This window comes from Mirounga angustirostris, unplaced genomic scaffold, assembly GCF_029215605.1.
Source record: "Mirounga angustirostris isolate CCGP_5_RB_7025 unplaced genomic scaffold, mMirAng1.0.hap1 SCAF_6, whole genome shotgun sequence".
NCBI classification, from domain to species: domain Eukaryota; kingdom Metazoa; phylum Chordata; class Mammalia; order Carnivora; family Phocidae; genus Mirounga; species Mirounga angustirostris.
In genome coordinates this window covers 149,522,934-149,543,545 of record NW_026991714.1, presented here as the reverse complement: position 1 = coordinate 149,543,545, position 20,612 = coordinate 149,522,934, and the positions used below count along the sequence as shown (strand labels likewise).

The window sequence follows — 20,612 nt, the reverse complement described above, 5'->3', positions numbered from 1 at the left end:
CCCCAAGGCTTCTGGGTCAGGGCCTCTTTCAGGCATCTACAAGATCTACGATTCTGTACTTGCCAAATGCAATTTTATTTGTTAAAAAAGTACGATACTTAGGATTATGGCACATTTTTATCCTATGCATGAGATGAATTCCAATAGCTCATTTCACACAGAATGCTGAAAGGTATAAAATGAACTACAACAAACAATACACAATCAACTGTACAGTGTTTAGGAAACACCACAGACACAGATAAAAGAAAAGGCTCAGGGCACCTGGGTGGCTCAGTTGGTTAAGTGTCTGCCTTCGGCTCAGGTCATGATCCCAGGGTCTTGGGATCGAGTCCCACACTGGGCTCCCTGCTCAGCAGGGAGTCTGCTTAACCCTCTGCCCCTCCCCCTCCCCCTACACTCTCTCTCCAATAATTTTTTTTTAAAAAAGGCTCACACTGTATGTCACAGATTCTCCAGTGACATGGGAAGTCCCTCATTTCTCAGTTCCATACATAAATAGATGGGAAAACTGTCAGCCCACGACAGCATTCCCAACTAATAACATTCCAATGGAAACAAGGCCACATTCCAGGTATTATTGTTGACAGTATCGTGGAATAAATCATTACACGAAGCATAATTATTCAACACTTCTTTAATCACTTTAATTTTTAAATCCATTTCCAGTGATTACTTAGAAACCTTAAGCTGATTTACAGTTACACCACTGACATTCCACTTATGCAAAAACGAGTAGCAAACACACAAGGACTGAAATCTCTGTGATACACTGGAATATTACAGCGTACCCATGACAGGTCTGGAAACCATTCTCTGCTCTTCCTCTACTCTAAAAGGTCCACTGACTGAGTTTTTTGTCCACCCTGTCAGGGATATTTTTCTCCCCAGATCTTCCTCTAATCTAAATTCACAGATGACATTAAGAAGCTAATGCATCTGAGCAATCAAAAAAGCAAGGTCAAGTACACAGAGCAGGACAGCATTTCCGTCTTCCCACTCTGTGGACATCACAAGGGCTCACGGTTCCTTGATGACTTAAAGAGTCTTCCAAAGAACTCATTTTAAAAGGTAATCGTCCTTCATGAAAATATCTTGATGCTGTTGTTGCTCATTGAGTAATTACAGCTTATTCAGAATCTATTTTGTCTTTTGAGATTCTTTCCATGACGGCCTCGTTGGTTTCACAAAAGGAATCTCCGGACTCTTTTTATAGATATTAAAGATGTTGGAATTGGGAAGGGTCAGCTTAGGGCCTAAATCCCCTTCCTGCTTCTAAAGACTCCTGTCGGAGAAAGACAGGATGGTGGGGAATGGGCCTGGACGTGAGTGGTTTGCTCTGCACCCCTGTTCCCAGACAAGGCCTTGAACCCTTGCTGACTGCTCAATAGGAACAGATCCCCAGCTGGCTAAGACTGAGCGAGGGTTCTCACTGTCATCCCCCATTCTTAGAACATGCATGGGCTCTTCCTCAGGAACTCCTGAGGGGTCCTTCAAGCCCTTCAGGAAAGGGGCAACCGACCCTCCCTTCTACCTCCAGGGGATTCTAGCGTGTGGCCCATGGAAATGACTGAAAGGGGCTAAAAGGAAAGGTGCTTGCTTACTTCGCTGGTCAGCTGTCTCCCTACCGAGGATGAAGACCTAGGAGCAATTCACAGTCCCCTTCGATACCTCCTGGACACTACGGAGATGAGCAAAACCAGTATCAGTCTTACAGAAAAGACTAGAGAAACCAGCTCTGGCACCAAACCAGGGTGCCAAATCACAGTTTCCATGCCATCTGTGAGATCTAGAACTATTTCTTATGTCTCTGTAGGACATTTTCTGCAGTCACATAAGCACGGTAAAGTTGAGAATCAACTGAGAACCTTCCCACTCGTTACACAGTGGCCGGCACAGAAATTAAGTGTCAGTAACGTGCTGCTATCATGATCACCATTATGGGCATCATGCCCGAGATGAGAACTTTCCCAAAGGCATCCGGAACCACATGGTCTGAGAGAAGACATCACACTCCACCTGCTCTGTTCAACCTTCGCTAGATCCATTGATTGAAAGCACCTTACAATCTCTCCACATTCCAAGCACCATCCAAACTTCTATGAGCTCCTTCTTGTCCTCCTCATCCCAGCTTAACTGCTTGCCAGCAGGGGATGGCCCAAGTGAACACCCTGCTAGGGTCAGGCCCCTAACCCTAGAACTATCTCTTCAGTTCACTGGCCCCGACCCTGGCCACCACCCCCATCTGCCCATCACTCACTCCCTGCAACCCCACAGTACCATCATGTCACCCCCACCTCTGTAATCCAGCCCATTCCAACAGTTCAACCAGTTGAACTTGGTTTAACTTCAAGCCACACATCACCCATCCCATCTCAGGGCCCCTCAGAGGTCCACAACATGAGAGTGTTCCAAGGTCACCCATGGCACAGCCCCAGGAAGGCAGGAGCACCAGCCCACAGGGGTGATCCTGGAGTCACCTCAATCTTAATCCATGGGGCCCCGTCTCCACCCACCTATACAAAGGTGTTAAGATTAGAGAAAAGAACAGGATAAGGTAGACAAATCTACTACTGCAGAATAATGGAAAAGTCCACTGCAAATAAAGCCAACACACAGGGAAATGTTTTATTTCCTAATTTATACATGTGATCGTCCAAACCTAAATGAGACATACCTTAAAAAGGGAAATCTGAACCTAACACATGTTGAAACTCTGAAGCATAAAGTAGGCTGTTTTACTGGATGGAAACATACTAAGACAGCAATTGTCCCACTTCTCTGCTACCCAACTGTGACTTCACCCAAAACCGCATCCTTTACTCATGCCAGCCACAGAGAAACCAAACAGATCCAATGCTACCTATGTTCTTGGCTTGCTGCCTGGACAGTCATGTATGTCACCTTACTTGTCCCCTCCCAGGATAAGCAGAAAGAACTATGGTCACACAAGAAAGACCAATGTATCTAGTCTGGTTGCCAATGAAAACTCTTTAACTGGATGTTTTGCTCCTGGATTTGAAAAATTATTTTTTTTGAAATGCCATCAACCAAACTTAGTGAAATGATAACGTGTACTAGAAATGAGGGGAAATAAAAGGGATCTATGTGTGCATCTTTTGCCTAAGAAACCAAACTTAAGAATAATGGTTGGGAAGGAGAATGCTAAAATCTGGCGGGGGGCTGGGGGAGGGGGGGGTCCCATAATACAAAACTTGAAAAACTGTCTAAATTATTATTAAAACTTTCTTGAGAAAAAAAATCACAGATGCAATTGCATACCTCAGTCATCTGTAGAAGAGAAACATCTACAATATATCAGAGTAGACAATAAAATAGCTGGGTTGGAGCACCTCAATTACTCTTTAAGGTCCTTCATAAAATTTTATTAATGGCATCTTAAATGTAAATACGTAGCAAGAAATCACCAGGAGAATAAAGACTTAGAAGAAAATACATATCCTTTGCTAGAAGTAAATTATAAGTAAACTAGAATCAAATGTTTCTGTCTCCAAAATGTTGTTTTGCTGACCCTTCAACTTGGACACTTGCTTCTAGAATCATAGAAAAATCAGCCTGTTCTATAAACCAGACTGTATATAAATGCATGTCAGTGGCTTGTTACAATGCAGTGAAAGTAGCTTACCGTCAAAAGGCAGCTGGAAAAGGACCAGGTGGATTTTCGGGCCTGAGAGTAAGTGACATGCCTGAGAAGGATGGTCTTGGCCACCATTACACACCCAAGCACACGTCACTGAGCACTTACAATGAGTTCGGAATCCCGTCCCATGGAAATGACGGTTCGGTTGACTGTCCGGAGAAGTTTCTCCATGATTATCTGGACATGCCTCTGAGTTGGCCCCTGGAGGAAGACACACCAGTGAAAACCAACACCTAAGACAATCGTTAGCATGCAAGCCTTGGCGGTTGTCACTGAATCCATTTACCCTGTAAAAAGTAAATCAATTATAACCCTTAACGAGATGAAGAATGGCCCTTGTCAAAGGCAAAAGCCTTCACAAAGAAAACACAAGGCATCTTATTAATTATAGTCCATTAATGGTAATTTGTTATATAATCATAGTAATTTAATTTAAGCAAACCTTAAAAATAAAACAAATCTGTTTAAACAATATAATGTTTATAATCCGTAATTAGCCCACCAATTAGTTTTCTAGAGACACTTGTCCATCTGTAAATGGGAAGCAGGCAGATAGCACACCACAGATTATTTGCACCAACAATCACGTAGAATACACTGTATTTATTTTAGCACGCTATCTAAAATTATCATAGTGTGCCACAGATTTTTTTCCATCAGTAGAAATTTGCTCTGTTATTTTGTGTGTGATGGGATTCTTGATTCTTCGTCATGAACTTGGAAGTTGTTTAGATATGTCCCCTAGGTGCTCACATACAAGGCTCAGGCAGGCACCACCTCCACGACGAGGCTGGGCCATACAAGCTTCTTCACTCCCAACCTTCTCCCCTTTAAGAAAGGGGAAGGCCCTGGAATGGGGTCGCTGGCTGTTGGATCAAGGCTTCTAAAACCTTTCAAAGGCAACTCCCCCGGAAGTTATAGACACCCTTGCTATGAAGTGATTTCATCTGATCTCTTTCTTCAATGGCACTAACAAGGCTCTGAGAGCATGAGCCCGTGCAGGAAGGAAGTGGGCAGGACAGGTAAGTGCATGTGTTGACTGGGAAGGTGTCCAGAGGTCATGTGGGGGAGAGCACAGATTAAGCCCTGCTGACCTTAAAAAGCTGGCCCATCTGTCTCCTGCTAGAGGCACAGATGGATGGACAAGGACCTATATGCCTTTCCAGACACACCCCGAGAATCAGGAGGATGTGTGCACGGGTACACAAATGTGTATTGGGCGGGGGAGGGTAGTGTTGGGGATAGGAAGCCGTAGGGTCAGATTTTCCATATGCACTTGCACCAACTTCTGATTAAGAAAAAAGGTCAGTGGACTAGGCATACAATTTACAAATACAAAAGGAAATACCATTTAAAAAGAGAGAAAAAGCTAAAAAAGCACAGAAGGAAATTACTTGTGGGGAGAGGAAGGTGGGAAAGGAGGCAGAGAGCCATTCTTCTCAAAACTCTCAGAAGCACCAACAACTTAAAAACAAAAACAAAAAAACCCCCAAAAACTCTGTGCATGCATTACTTTAAAGTAAGAATTGACAAAAAGAATATAGATAAATTAGCCTCCATTTGTTTATTTCTACTTTTTAATATCAAAGCCGTTTTCTGACCTTAAGGATCAAAATCTGTCTTGGGGAGGCATTCACTTGATTCAGTCAGGGGAAAAACTTAAAGATTTTTAACTTAGAAGAATACACATTTTAATATTAGTATCTCACTTTATACATAAATAAGAACCATTGAAGGGTACCACTCAACAGAGAGAGAGAGGCTAACCCTTAAAATTAAGGTCATTTCTTTTTAAACGAGTCCTTTGTGCCTTTGTTAACTTTAAACAAAGTTAAAAATTAACTTTAAACAAGTTAAAAATTAACTTTAGGGCGCCTGGGTGGCTCAGTCGTTAAGCGTCTGCCTTCGACTCAGGTCATGATCCCAGGGTCCTGGGATCGAGTCCCACATCGGGCTCCCTGCTCCGTGGGAAGCCTGCTTCTCCCTCTCCCACTCCCCCTGCTTGTGTTCCTGCTCTCGCTATCTCTCTCTCTGTCAAATAAATAAATAAAAATCTTAAAAAAAAAAAAATTAACTTTAAACGAGTTAAATGTGCTTTTGTGCAGTGAGGCAGGGGCTCTTGGGGATTATAGGGGGACCCCTGCTGCCGGGTGCGTGAAGACAGCCTGAGTAAGCACAGCCATTACTCACCACGTCCTTCCTGTACAGAACCTCCAGGATGTTGCTGAGCAGGTGGCAACAGGCCTCCAGGTCTTCCTGTCTCTCCAGATGGTACTTGAGCTGATCCGTCATCATGGGAAGCAGGATCTCTCTGCAGTCTGCAGGGGACATGGGGCTGCCAGTCAGCAGGAGACCCACCAAGATACAACTCTATTTGCTAGAAGCTTGTTTTCCTAGCATGTTACATTGTTTTCAAGCATGTTATATTTACTTTCTTCCAAATGTGAAACTGACATCTGGAGGGGGTCAGATGGCCTGATATGAGGAAATCACTTATCCTCCTCTGTAAATACTTTACACAGAAGCAGGCATGCACACATCTATGTGTGTGTCTCCTTGTAAATATACAGTAACAATCCACAAACATATATAAACACATTGACATATACATCCCCTAGTGTGCAGATAGATATAAACACAAACACACCAGCTGGGGCTTTGACTAGTTTCCTGTGCTGAACTATAAATTCACTGACTTACAACTTTTAAAGAAATATTAGTTACAACAAAAATTATCTGAATTACAGCTACTCTTATTTTTTCCCAGGAGGACCAAAGCATGGTTTCGTTCTGCTCCCATATGCCTCATAAATAAAGGTTTCTGAGCTCAGCCGAGTCATAACCCACTAAATTCCCCACTTGATCTTTGCTCACTCCGGGACAACTTTCTGGTAGGCTCACACCTGCAGAGACAGTTTGCAGAAAGCTCAGGACTCAGATTCTGGAAAGAGGTTATCGGAGTTGCAGGTCTCCTCCCTTCCTAGCAGGGACATCTTGAGCAGCTCACGTTAGCTCTGAGTCTCAGATTCCTCATCTCTAACATGGACACACGGCACTAGCTACTCACAGATTTGGGGTACAATACTCCTACATGGTTAAGTTCGAAGGCCTGGGCCTCATTAGATGCTCAGGACAAGGTACTTGTTCTTATGACATAACACAGATACAAGAGAGGAGCGACAGCCTCTCTCTGGCGTACCAGACCCCTGCGCTAATGCACGGGCATGTGAAGGGGGGGAGCCATGGGGAACGAGCCCTGAGCCTGGAGATGAGAGTCAGGGTGGCCTCCTCCAGGGGAGCACTGCCTTCATGTGCTGGCAAGAGGAACAGTAATTTCTCACATGGGGCAGGAAACCAAAGAATGGGAAACCTGTACACAAAGTCAGGCAGGAAGGCGCATAGGGCACATTTAGGAGGCACATGAACAGACACTTCCCCAAAGAAGACATACAAATGGCTACAGACACATGAAAAGATGTTTCATCATCATTAGCCATCAGGGAAATTCAAATCAAAACCACATTGAGATACCACCTTACACCAGTTAGAATGGCAAAAACTGACAAGGCAAGAAACAACAAATGTTGGAGAGGTTGTGGGGAAAGGAGAACCCTCTTACACTGTTGGTGGGAATGCAAGTTCATACAGCCACTTTGGAAAACAGTGTGGAGGTTTCTCAAAAAATTAAAAATAGAACTACCCTATGACCCAGCAATTGCACTACTGGGTATGTACCCCAAAGATACAGATGTGGTAAAAAGAAGGGCCCTATGCACCCCAATTTTCATAGCAGCAATGTCCACAATAGCCAAACTGTGGAAAGAGCCGAGATGCCCTTCAACAGACGAATGGATAAAAAAGATGCGGTCCATATATACAATGGAATATTACTCAGCCATCAGAAGGATGAACACCCAACTTTTACATCAACATGGATGGGACTGGAGGAAATTATGCTAAGTGAAATAGGTCAAGCAAACAAAGTCAATGATCATATGGTTTCACTTATTTGTGGAACATAAGGAATAACATGGAGGACATTAGGAGAAGGAAGGGAGAAATGAAGGGGGGTAAATTGGAGGGAGAGATGAACCATGGGAGACTATGTATTCTGAGAAACAAACTGAGGGTTTTAGAGGAGAGGGGGGTGGGGGGATGGGTTAGTCCGATGATGGGCATTAAGGAGGGCACGTACTGCAGGGAGCACTGGGTGATATACGCAAACAATGAATCATGGAACACTACATCAAAAACTAATGATGTACTGTATGGTAACTAACATAACATAATAAAATAAAAATTAAAAAAAAAAAAAGAGGCACATGCACAGAAGAGGGGGTGGGGGAGAAGAGGGGGGACATAAGGACCAAAGAACGTCCAGGTTTTCATTTGTCTTTTAGATAGGATCAGAGAAAAGGATGTTCAGAAAATTAAAGAACAATAAGGCAACAAACACAAAGGAGAGTAAAAAAAAATGTAATTATTAATTGTCTCTTCCAGTTGGGAAATCCCATTTAACTCCAGTATCTTCTTACCACCCTCGCTCTGCTTGTGACACCAGCCCAGCCACCACTGTTCCCTTTAAAGTGTGGAGCACGAGAGAGAAGACAGCAGAGCTCTGGAACATGAGAGAGCCTTAGCTTGTTTTTAGGATTGTACATTTTAGGGCTTACGTTAATGACACATAAAAACATGTTTTGCGCTGTTTTCTGAATTTAAAAAAAAAAAAAAAATGGAGCAGGCAACATTGAAATGGTTCTTGCAAGTATGCTGAGACCCACTTAGAAGACTTCCCCAAGGACCACACGGTAATAGATGCCCAAGAGTGCAGGCGGGAGCCACAAGGACGAAGAAATAGCACAAACCCTTCTGTTCCACCTACTTCCAGGGAACTGCATGTAGGAAGCTCATGCTAAGACTTTTTCAAATCCCATTTTGATTGATCCCCTGAAAAGGACTAACAGCAGCTCCGTTTTTCCAGAAAGAGTTTGGTCCAGTGATTATATGATTTCACTTGTTGACAATGAGTCGTCAGTACTTAATGCGTGAGGTGCTGACATGCTATGCATCTTCAAGACAGAGGCCAGGCCCACCCTCCCGGCTGTAATGTTGGGAATCACCGGAGGCCAGGGAGCAAGACACATAGCACGTGGAGAGATGCTATCCTGTGGGGACCATGAAGGACCCTCCATGTTTGTGTTCACGGATGTCAGGGGCCCTCACGTGATTCCCTTACCTTCTCAGCCAACAGCCCCGTAAACGCACAAGGGAAGCGCTCCAAAGAGTCAAGGCCTGCGGTCCAGGTAGGAACATGCAGAGGTGTCAGAGAGCAGCCCGAGACCAAACCAGTCCAAGGGAAATGCCCCAAGAAAATTACCCATGTCAGCAAAGGCAGCCTGGAAATGATTCAGTTCCAAATGCTGACCCACTGGACACATGAATCCCAGAAGCACCCCAAGCCTAGTGTCTTTCCTACAGAATCTCAACACTCACAAATGACATCTGCCCCCAGTAGGTCTTGACGTGCTGACCTGAACCACACGGCCACATCCAGTGTAAAGACTACATACCAACCTCCTCGAACCCGATAGGCTGGGAAGGTCTTCTGGCAAACCTGTCCGGGTCCAACTCTACTTGCGTCCATCCCCACGGACCCTGGCGGGACATCTCCAGGATGATGGTCTTCCTTCCCTTCTGTCTAAAACACACCACCCAGCTTGACCACCCTCACCAGGGGGCCGAGACGCTGGTCGCCCCGTCCACTGGTTCATCCTTCCCACGGCCACCATCGTGGAGGGAAGTCATATGTCCAGGACAGCTCAGAGGGAGAAGTTGGAGCCATAAAGCCCTGGACCCCACAACACGATAAAGGAAAACAAATGATGTCAGCTGGACAAAACAAGCGTAGGAGGAACCCAACAGAAGTAGAAGGCCAGCCCAGGGTGGGAGGAGGAGTGTGTCCGTGAACAGTCTCAGAAAATCAGAGGAACACAGTCCTGGACTCAGAGACGGCAGAAATGTCCCTCCAGGCACGGGGACCCAGGTGCCCTAGCCGAAATCCATCTCTTCCCACCCCATTTATCTGTCATGCTGGGCAAGCAGTTGCTGACTGCCCCGTTCTCAGAGGTAATTGAGTGTGTTAGTGTCATTTGTCAGAATTACTCCAGGGTGAGGAAGTCACGGCTGCCCTGTTCATCTTCGGCAGGACACGCTGTCAGCCACCTCCCGCTACCCGGGCGGATCGCCCACCTTCTCCCCAAGCCAGGGGTCTGCGTGTTAGCTGCACCTGTTTGTTATCCAGCTTCTCTTGATGAGAAATGACAACACTTTTCGGAAACGTCACTGCCATTCTGTCACCGAGAAAGACATTTCATTCTCTTAGCCACCCGAGAACATAAAAATCATCCTCCTGATGGACCCATAACCACAAGCTGGATGTTTCTAGTAGCCACAGGAGAATATAGCTCATCTTTCCTTCGTCATTCTCCCCACCCGAAGCTGGTCACAGTAAAATGGGGAAGGGGAGCAGCACCGTTCACTGGAAGGAGGAGAGGAGCCCATGCTGCCAGAAGGATGGTCCAAGGACAGACCGGGGTACAGGATGGCCCCAGACACCCGGTGCATGGACCACCGCAAATGACCACTGGTTCTACAATCCCTGCAGGGATCCAATCTCCATGAGAGAAGAGGGCTTGTTCTCACCCAAGGGGAGTAGCGCCCCACGTACACTAAGACCTGATTGTGTGTGTGTGTGTGCTCCTCTTAGCAGGAAGCTGTCACACGTGTCCCTTGTTCTTGGTCTGTAAACCACCTCGCTCGCCTCCTGTTTGGTGAGAAGGAGGGACCTGTGGTCAGAGCCGCCCTGCCCTGTCCTTGGAAGACATCAGAGGGAAGAGGCATCATAACAAGATCTCTCCCATTTCTGGTGACCCAGTTTCACGGGACGGCCTCCGAGCCAGCCCAGACGGGAGTGTGCAGGTACACGTGTGCATGTGCGGACACATGTGGGAGAGCTGGTATGGGTCATCTGCCGTTCCAGGTGCACCGGATCGAGTGACAGGTGTGTGGCAAGAAGCCGGTGTGCCTGCCAGTGCTGTCTCAGCTCCTCAGCTGCCCCCGCCAGGCCCAAGGGACCCAGGGTCCCCAACCTCATCTCTCAAAGGGTGTCTCTTACTCCACATTTCAGTGATTTCCAGCTTCTTCAAGAAGTGGTGGGCACAAGTTCCAAGTGACATACAAGTCTCTCAAATTTTACCAACGGGTCAAAACAAAAACTGTAGAGCACAGAGCAAAGTACCCCCTACACACTCACACACACAGCACATACACACCACACATAAGCCTCACTCACACCACACCCATACACACCACACTCCCAGCACTCACTACACACACACACCACACATACACACTACATGCACACTGAGCAAACACCCATTCATGCCTGCAATGAAGAATTTTAAAGCATCAGAGGCAGTCTCTGACAGCTGAGAAAGAAGAATCTCCTTTCATATTCTGAATGTCCCAACTCGGTGTCCTGCATACCCTTCCCCATGAACAGAGTGCCATTTCTCTACCATGATTGATGCCAATAGTCCAATTTAGGTTCAAGGCAGATGCCCTGGGAAACTGACAACCCCCCCCCCCCAAAATAAACAAACCTTTACATTTTAACAGGAAACATATTTTAACCAACTACCCACACATAACCATTTGGAAAACAGCTACAATAAATATTTGACTGGAAGCCTCGGAACCTGGATCACTCTTCAATTTTGGGAAAGGCTTTACTCTGATTAAGGTTCAGCTTACCCACACACATTAGGAAATTATAAAATCCACCCTGCTTACTCTTTGCTTTGGATCTTGGGCAAGTTACCTCTACTCTCTAAGCCTTAATTTTTTTATATGCAAAATGGGGCTGTGTTTATCTCTGAGGTTCGCTGTGAGAATCACATGATATAATGTGTGCATTTGGCAAATAGGAGCGTTCGATAAATGGGAGCTGCCAATAACAATAACAGAAAAAATATCATTATACAAAGTCAGCCTTTTCAACAAAAAGTACACAAAGACAAATGCCTCAGAGCTGCACTATCTAACAGGGTAGCCAGTGCGCACTTGAAATACAGCTGGTGCCACAGAGGAATAGAACTCAAATTTAGTTAATTTTTAAGTAATTAAAACGTAAACCTAAAAAAATGATACTTGCTTATTGGCAACATCAGCATGGAAGATTGGAACAACTTGAGTATGGGAATTTACTTTTCAGGGGAAAATTTTATGAAATGTTCAAAACACAGATTAAGTATCTGTGATGAAAATTTAGCATCCAAATTGAGATGCACTATTGATGTCAAAAACACACCGGATTTCAGAGACTCAGTTTGGAAATAAACGAATGGAAACCAGGTCATTAGTAATATTTAGATTGAAGTCATGTTGAGATGGTATTTTAGATAAATCATTAAAATTAATTTCAGCAATTACATTGTACTTTGTTTTTAATGCAGCCTCTAGAAAATTATAAATTGCATTTGTGCCTCACACTGTATTTTGTTGGACAGCCTGGTCTCAGAGTATGCCAGGAAGCAGATGTTAAAGACCTCCTGTGTGATTTCTCATTTTAATGAACTGGTGTGCAACACTGAAAGGAGAATGAAGGCCACCGCAGATCTCTCCTATCAGATCTCTTTTCACATGGATGGGACCACAGGGCTTGGGAGCGCCGGATAGCTGGAGTCGAAGCAGAGACAGAACCCACAGGGAAGCAGAACTAGCTAGCACAGTTCTGATTTTCCCTGCCGGACGAGGGAAATGCAGGCAGCCCAGCGGACAATGACTCCACACAAATCAGCTGTGGGGATCGGAGGTCCCAGCCACCCTCCACAACCCCCTCTCCCAGTGAGATCCACTATGATTACAGACAGCAATAATTCGACATCTGTTCATCCTCAGCTGTGCGGGCTGAAGCCATGATGATTAATGCTCTGGTAATGGGCACAAAGTAAAAAATATTAATCTTTATAAAAGGTATTCAACAGGCATCATCAGCTTATAAATGTCCAAGTAGAATATCCGTCTATAACCCCATTATGGCTCTACATTAAAGCAAGATGCAAATACGAGAATGAATTTGTCCATTTAAAACATTCGTATTATGAACACTGAGTAATGTGCTGCTTAATTTTTAGTTTGGTCACATTAAACAAATGATCCATAAAGTGCATTTAATAACCTTGAGCCTGTTACACAGAACTGAGATCCAGATTAACACTTTTAATGAGAATTAAACAGTAGGAGCTATATAAATGGGGGATGCTTGTTACTCATTTGTTATAGACACTCATCTTATTTTTCAACTATCTAAGAACTCTGTACCCACATGATTCAATTTGTTCAAATGATTTTCTCCCTCAAGTCTTCAAACAACAGAAAAATGGGAGTCAGCAATGGAAGGGATCACAGGAGCCATCTACTTATGTCCAGACTGACAGATGGGGGTACCAGGAGCCACAGAGAAAGGACGTGCAGGGATTGCACCACTAAGCAGCCAAGCCAGAATTAGGTGCCTGATCCCAAAGCCAGAGCTCCTTCGGATAAATGATACATGCATGTACCCACATGTAGTTCAGGAATCTTCACATGTCAAATGCAGATTACATTTCTCCAAGTATTATTTTAATGTAACATGTCATAATCATTGGTAGTACCAGGAGAATCAATTCAAATTGAGCAACCCTACGTATGTCATTTTTCCTTTTTTGATTTCCTTTCTCATTTCCTTTTCCATTTTTCCTCCTTGTCTGTGAAATTAAGTAAATCCAACTGCCCTGCACCATATTTCTATTCCTATCATCTGGTAACACCTTCATAAATATTTTGGTCAAAGGCTCCTCAGTGCCACTTGGCTGAGTGCTGAAATGATCAGAAATAAGATAATCTGCATGTCGGCTTTGAGGTACCCAATGTCATGGAATTTTAATTGACAGGATGACATTAAAAGAATCCGTGGGGTGCCTGGGTGGCACAGTCGGTTGAGCGTCTGACTCTTGGTTTCTGCTCAGGTCATGATCTCAGGGTCATGAGATCGAGCCCCATGGCAGGCTCCACGCTCATGGAGTCTGCTTGAGATTCTCTACCACTCCCTCTGCCCCTCCTGCTCATGTTGTCTCTCTCTCTTTCTCTGTCTCACTCAAGTAAATAAAATCTTTTAAAAAAAAAAGAATCTTGGAAATTGGAAGGAGAACGTGGTAGCACATAGATTGTATAGCAATGGGAAAAGAAGCTGATCAAAGATATCTTCTGGATGAAGCCACTGGACCTAGTGTGTCATCTTTTTGGAGGAAGGAATGGGACAGCAGATTATTTTGTATCCCTCGGTTTTGAGAAGTTTAATAATAGGAGTTAAACATTCATTTGTATTGTAGTAATAAATAATTTTTCAGAAGAAAGAAATGAACGAACAACCAGCGGAGAAAAATCACAGATGAGTCCCATTTACAAGTAGATGAAAAAACTAGATGAAAAAATTAGAGTCAAGTAAAATCCTGGGGAAGATTATGTGGAAGTGCCAGTCAGGCCAGGAATCTAGTCTGTAGGTAGATGGAAGTGCATTAAGGAGGTGGCTTGGTAAGTTCAGAAGGAATTCTACAGGTCTGCCAGTCCTTAGGCAGAATCTTACCACGTAGAGGATGAGAAAACAAAGAGACAATATACAGAGCTGGGGTGTGGTGTGCATTATTTTAACCAGGAGAGTGAAGGTAGCCAAGAACATAGGTCTTGGTCAATGTACTCCAGCACACACACAGTGTTCTGTTACTACGCACATTTGTTCAGATCACTTTCTGCCACCTGTCACTCTATATATTCCTAAAAACTCTCTAGATCATTCTAGCCTTCCTTACATAAAAATGTACTTCATTTCAAGGACCACTATCCTCTGTCAAACTTGTATCTTATTCACTTTATGGAAAAGACGAGAGTTGCTTAGCATCAGAGCCACATTTGTTGCACCTAAGTGGAGCTTCTGAACTTTGTACTGATTAAAATTTTCATAAATGTTTTCTCTTGGTGGTAGATTCTTTGTAAATAAATTGGATTCCAAGACTGAGTTGACCAGCTAAGATCAAAAAAAAAAAACAAACCCACAAACAGCAACAACAACAAAAAGCCCACAAACTCCTGTTTGCCCTGACAATGAAATGTATATGTTAAAAACAGTGTCAAAACCCTATAGTCCAATCCACTCCATCTTGAGGGACGGTCTGTGCACTCAGGGATGGGTTTATGCAACAGAAAAAGAATGGGGTCTTCAAGGAGAACCTGGGAGATGACAGACTGACCTGGGGCTCCCCCCAACTGTCCCAAGCAAGTTACTGTAGGTAACCTATCATGCGGGTACAGAACTAATCTCATATAGCTTGGAAGGAATCATGAACTGGGGAGACTCAAAGACTTGCCGTCCTGATGCCCTGTGTGAGCATGAACAGATACAGGACAATAGAGGCAGCCTCTTCTAAGGTTGCTCTTCTTGCTCCCAACATCAAGCAACAGGGATAGGAGCCCACCCAGAGGTGGGTACAGAACCAGGGATCAACAGACTATGATAAAGGTCAGACCAAATACAAGCTGAGGAACTACCCGTTTGATCACAGATATGAGTCCCAACACACACACACAAAAAAGAAAAGTATGACAACTCCATGAGCACAACACTGCAATTTTGCTTATTTATTTTTGCATAGTTTTACATTTATTTATATGTTTGTTTATTCATATATTTGTATCTTATCTTGTTCCATATGGCATTTGAAGTGAGTTCTGTATTCAGAATGTATTATTCATACAGTGGATGTGAAATAGTTTCAGAACAGAGTGGGCGATGGATTTCTAACAAGGCAACTCCTTAATCAGCACCACAGTGGTGGACAGCTCCCTGCCTGGGATTTTGCTTACAAATTAGTAGGACTTGTTGCTTAACTCCTGGGCCCTTACCTGTAAATTAAGAGAATTACTTTTTCCAATTATACGTTTTTAAGCTGATGGCTCTGAAGCCTCTCAGAGGAATCAAACTTGCTAACCAACAGTCCTGAGCACATGGTAGGTGCTCAACAAATTATAATGGAATGGAAATGGATATAATTAAGAAAATGAAATTGAGTTCACCCTCCTAGATTCAATAAGCCCTTTCTAAAAAGGCTGCACTGTTTTAACAGATAGTCTTTTCAAACACTCATAATGAATGATATAGAGTGATATACAGAATGAGGTATGAAAAAGGTACAGTACTTTACAGATAAAGATTAAAATTGTCTCAAAAATAGAAGAGGAGAAAATGATTTCACATTCCACCATTATTTCAAGAACTGGTCTTTGGGGTTCAAAGCTAGTAACATTCCATAGAAGTCATCAGCACGACTAACTAATTAAAGTATCCCAGAATGCTATACATGTGGAACGTTACATGACTGTGTCACATGACGGCCCCAACCCCAATTTTCCTTTCTGTACAATATCCCTCAAGTTAACAAAACTACTGCAGAGTAGCTCTAGGTTTAAGATCCCCTCAATCAAGAGAAATAGCTCTCCATTTTTCACAGTGGAGAAGCTCAAGAGATTTTATTTTGATTTGTTTATGGATCGAAGCATTAAGAAGGTATATTTTATTATAAATCTGTATTAAACATGTAGCTGTTCTTTCTACAATTTAAAGCAGAAGAAGTTGATTGATAGAGTGATTTTAAGAAATAAAAATTTTATATCTGGGATTAATCACAACAAAAATAGTCAGGAAATCTGACTTCAATATTTCCTAATAGCTAGCCCCATTGGTCTCTGAGCCTTTGCCCTCAGATTTCAAAGGGCTGCTGTAATTAATGTTTCTAACATTAAAAAGGAGAGTATCACTCTGCTTGATAACTGGAAGAATCATTCACCTTGAAAATAAGCATGAGGAAAATAATTTAAGCTCTCTAGGCCTACATTTTGAAGAAGCTCTGTATTGTTCAAAAATGGAACACAAGTAAGTTTTCTGAGGCTGACGAACACGGTCTAAAAGGAGCCTGTTTGCTACACTGAAAGAAAAAGCCATGGGAATGGCCAGAAAACGAGGGGATGGCACACTTCCCATTCCTACTCACTGCTAGATTCCAACCATCAGGGGAAAAAAACAAACCCAAAAATGAAAAACAAACAAAGGGGTGCCAATGAATAGCGAGCTTAAAACAACGTAATCCACCAAGAGTATTAAACTCCTGCCAAGACTATAAAGGGATTATCATGCCACTAAGTCTTCACATCTTTACTCTTTAAATCTTATCCTACCTTGCAAAACCCAAAAAATTTAAGACACAATGGTAAGTATATAATAAGCTCTAAAGAAAGTCTTCGGGTTGGTTTGGTCACTTTCAGTATGGGAATATGGAAAGGTCAGTTCCTGAAAGACAAAGATGATACAGCGTTAACTGGCATGAGTTCTCTCAAAGGTCTCCGGTTCAGAGCCACGGTGGAAAGGAGCCCATGTGGGTGAGAGCGTGTGTTCCAGAAGCTCTCTCGGCTTAACTCAGAGGCATCTTGCAAGTATGTCCAATGCTCTTGACTAATTTGAAAGTTAATGCTATCTCAGGTTGATTCCTTTTTTCCCCAATTGCTATAACATTAACGTAAAACGTTTTTGTGGGCATAAATCCTAAACCTTGGTGTCCCAGTGTTTATTTTAATTTAATTACTCTGAAACTTTTCATTTCTATAATAGGATTTAAGCTTTAATTTTCACAGCTTTTGTCAGATATGTGGGCAACACTATAATCACAGGGGAACAAAGCTACAAATGCACAAATCATGAAGCTCTGACCTTTCTATCTCTTTGTATCTTGCTTTGAAAATCTGCTCACTCCACACCACAGATTATATGCAAGAGTCATCTTTTTGTGAAGCACATAATCTATTTAACCAGCTTTCAAGTAGTCAAGTCACATCGCGGGACAACGCTTGGAAGCCATTACCGCCCATTCATTGGCTCTTGTGCACAGCATGCTAAGGAGTCGGACGCCCTTCGCCTCCGCTCAGGAGCAGGAACATCCAAGGTGGAGTGCAGATGCCAGCCTGGGGACGAGCCCCTTTGCACATCCTCCCTTTCCCAAAACAAAGTCATTCGTTCTTTAAATACCACCGTACTTGTGAAAAGCCATCCTAAATGACATGCTGTGGTGGCTAGGATTTGCTTCAAAATATCTGGGGGAGGAGCACAGAGATAAAAACAAGACCAACCAGGACTTGATACGTCTGGAAGCCCAGTGAGGAGGCCGCAGGCATGTTACATTCTTCTTTCCATTTTTCTCTATGATTAAAACTTTCCATAATTTTAACAAAATCTATCTTGAATCCAGAAGTAGAGCTGAACTGTCCCCCTCCCCCACCTCACATTTCCACAAAACTGAGAAAGAACTAAATCAGGAGCAAAAAGATGATCTTGATTTTACAAAACTTCTCACGGATGACCCTCCACAGCTTAAGTCCCTCAGGAGTCTTCGTTTTCCATCTCTCCTTATGTTATTCCTCCTCAAAGACAACTCCTTCCTCCTCCATGATCAATCCATTCAGAGCCAAGAGTACGAGAGACAGCCAGCTTCCCTGTGCAAACACACAACCTCTCCTCCCCTAAATCAAATGCACTACATATGTATGCAACAGATCACCCTTCCTTCTCTGTGCTGCTCCCTGAGAAGAAGTGCTGGATGTGGACATCCAAGTCCATTTTTGTTCATGCAAAAATACGCCCTGAGGACATCCCTGACGCCAGGCACTATCCTAGGAGCCAGCGATCAAGCAGCTACAATGTGAACAAGAAGGCCATGCTCAGGGATCTCTCATGCGAGGGCGAGACCACGGATAAAAAGCAAGCCAAAAAGAAAAACTATGCCATGATTTCAGTTGGTGGGGAGTGGCAGGAGCAGGCTTGGGGTGGAGTGGCTGGGGGTGTTCTGTGCAGAGTGATCAGAGCACCTCTCGGAGGAAGCTCCCTATAACCCTTTTCTTTATTTGATCCAGGTCTATTGACTTTTAGCTCGTATTTGACATGATAATACCCTCCCCGATGAGGGCAAGATCTTAATTGCCATCTTTTACTGAATCCCCCACAAAAATGAGAGACATAGCTAAAGCTGATCGACTGTGCCTAAATGAGAGATGCAAATCACAGCACTATACATACATTCATCTTCAAAATGTAGGATATAGGCAACAAGAACAGGGCAGGTGAGGAAGCTGAAGCCAGGAGGGTAACTTGTCGAAGGTCAGTGAGTTAGCAGGTACTAGAGGCAGGATTCGAAGCCAGGCAGTGTGACCATGAAGCCCACGCACTCAGTCCTGTTGTGTACCCCCCGCCCTCATCACAGAGAGGCCTTCAGAAATACACAGTTCTTGATTAATGAGGAAGTAAAATCATTGGTAGGAGAAATGATGCAAACAAGTCATTCATTCATTTATTTATTTATTTTTACAAATCGAAGTTAAAGGAGAGGGCCACGGGCTCAGGTCAAGGCTGATGGCGCTGACAGGCAACCGCGCGCTGTGAGTAGTCGAGTCTCCGGGCCCTGGCGCTGGCTTTATCAGCACGCTATGGGGCAGACATCTGCCGGGGCCACCGGGCACACCCCAGCTCCTGAAGAGCCTTCTCACACCCGGGAGAGGTCTCTCTATTACGAGCCGTGCCTCCCCCGTACAGAAGTCGGGACAAGGCCACGGCCACTCTTGCAACAACTGTAAGGCAGACTATGTTCCAGGTTCTGCCGGGAGCCCTGATGCAACTGGAAACAAGCCGTGGGCGGGACAGCTCTGTGCAGAGCTCCCATTTCCTTTGACCAGGGTGGCGGCTGCAGAAGAAGCAGGAGTCGCAAGGCCCTGATCCAGAAGGAGCACGGCGGCTGGGACACCTGTTCGTGGACAGTGACAGTGAGAGCAGCTAAGGTGTCCACACCCACTGGGGTCAAACGACCCTCTCTGTCAAAACACACATCTCCTGCCATAGCCTAGCAAACTCAGCTGGATCATCCATCCTCCGTTTCTGTGTCCTTCAGAGGACAGAGAAGCAGCAGTTGGGAAAACAAGGCTGAAACAAGAGGGCACTGCAAGCCGCAGCTTACTGGGACCCGCACCTGGCAAAGGAAGGCCTCTCCGCAGAACAGCAATCCCAGTGTCAGTGTTCCCAGCCAGTCCTGCTGCACACACATCAGCCTGGCTCTCCCACTGAAGGGACACACCTCCAACTACAGAATGTATTCGATATTGGGGGGAGGAGGAAAGCAACGTTTTAGAGCAAAGCAACTAAGTGAGCCCCTTCTATGAGTAAGGCAACGCACATGCCGGTGAGCAAAGACAGGGCCTGGAGCCCCCGCTGGGGAACCTGGAGGAGCCACAGGGTCATGCACCCGGACCACATCCTCAAGAGAACATTTACTACGGGCCAGCAGCTTCGGTGGCTTAGGCAGCTAACTCTGGTTATATCCGGTTCTAGAACTCTGGACACGTGGGGTGATAGGCTGACTGGCTCCACTGGGATCAGGAAGAGCACACGGACCAGGACCATTGTTACAAATTAACAAGAACTGGAACAAAGCAGGAAAATCAGGGCCATCACATCTCATCAGAAAATACTGTAGCTTCAATGATTTATACCAAATGTGGCAGAGGATATTTTACAAAGTAATGACATCTTTGTGAGAACAGACCAACCGGACGACTTCCACTGATTCATCTTTCCTGACAAGGAGGGAAGACGGCTGTAGGCCGCCTTGAAGAAGCAGGGAGCCTGCAGATGAGAAAAATCAGGGTTGTCTTCGGGATCCCTTCCCAGAAAGATTCTTTTTTTTTTTTTTTTTAAAGATTTTATTTATTTATTTTGACAGAGAGAGAGAGACAGCGAGAGAGGGAACACAAGCAGGGGGGAATG

The 20,612-nt window shown here is 44.3% G+C and overlaps 1 protein-coding gene across 6 annotated transcripts in view; it reads right to left on the bottom strand.

The window, feature by feature from the left end:
* The window catches only part of DOCK1 (dedicator of cytokinesis 1), a 489,580-nt gene that overhangs the window by 299,349 nt on the left and 169,619 nt on the right, over positions 1 to 20,612 (bottom strand). For all 6 annotated transcript variants that reach the window (XM_064595456.1, XM_054508462.2, XM_054508463.2 and 3 more), the window contains 2 exons: positions 5,852 to 5,979; positions 3,767 to 3,862 (listed from right to left, as the gene is read on the bottom strand). In XM_064595456.1, the coding sequence (XP_064451526.1) occupies positions 3,767 to 3,862; positions 5,852 to 5,979 (224 nt within the window). The remainder of the gene's footprint in view (positions 1 to 3,766; positions 3,863 to 5,851; positions 5,980 to 20,612) is intronic.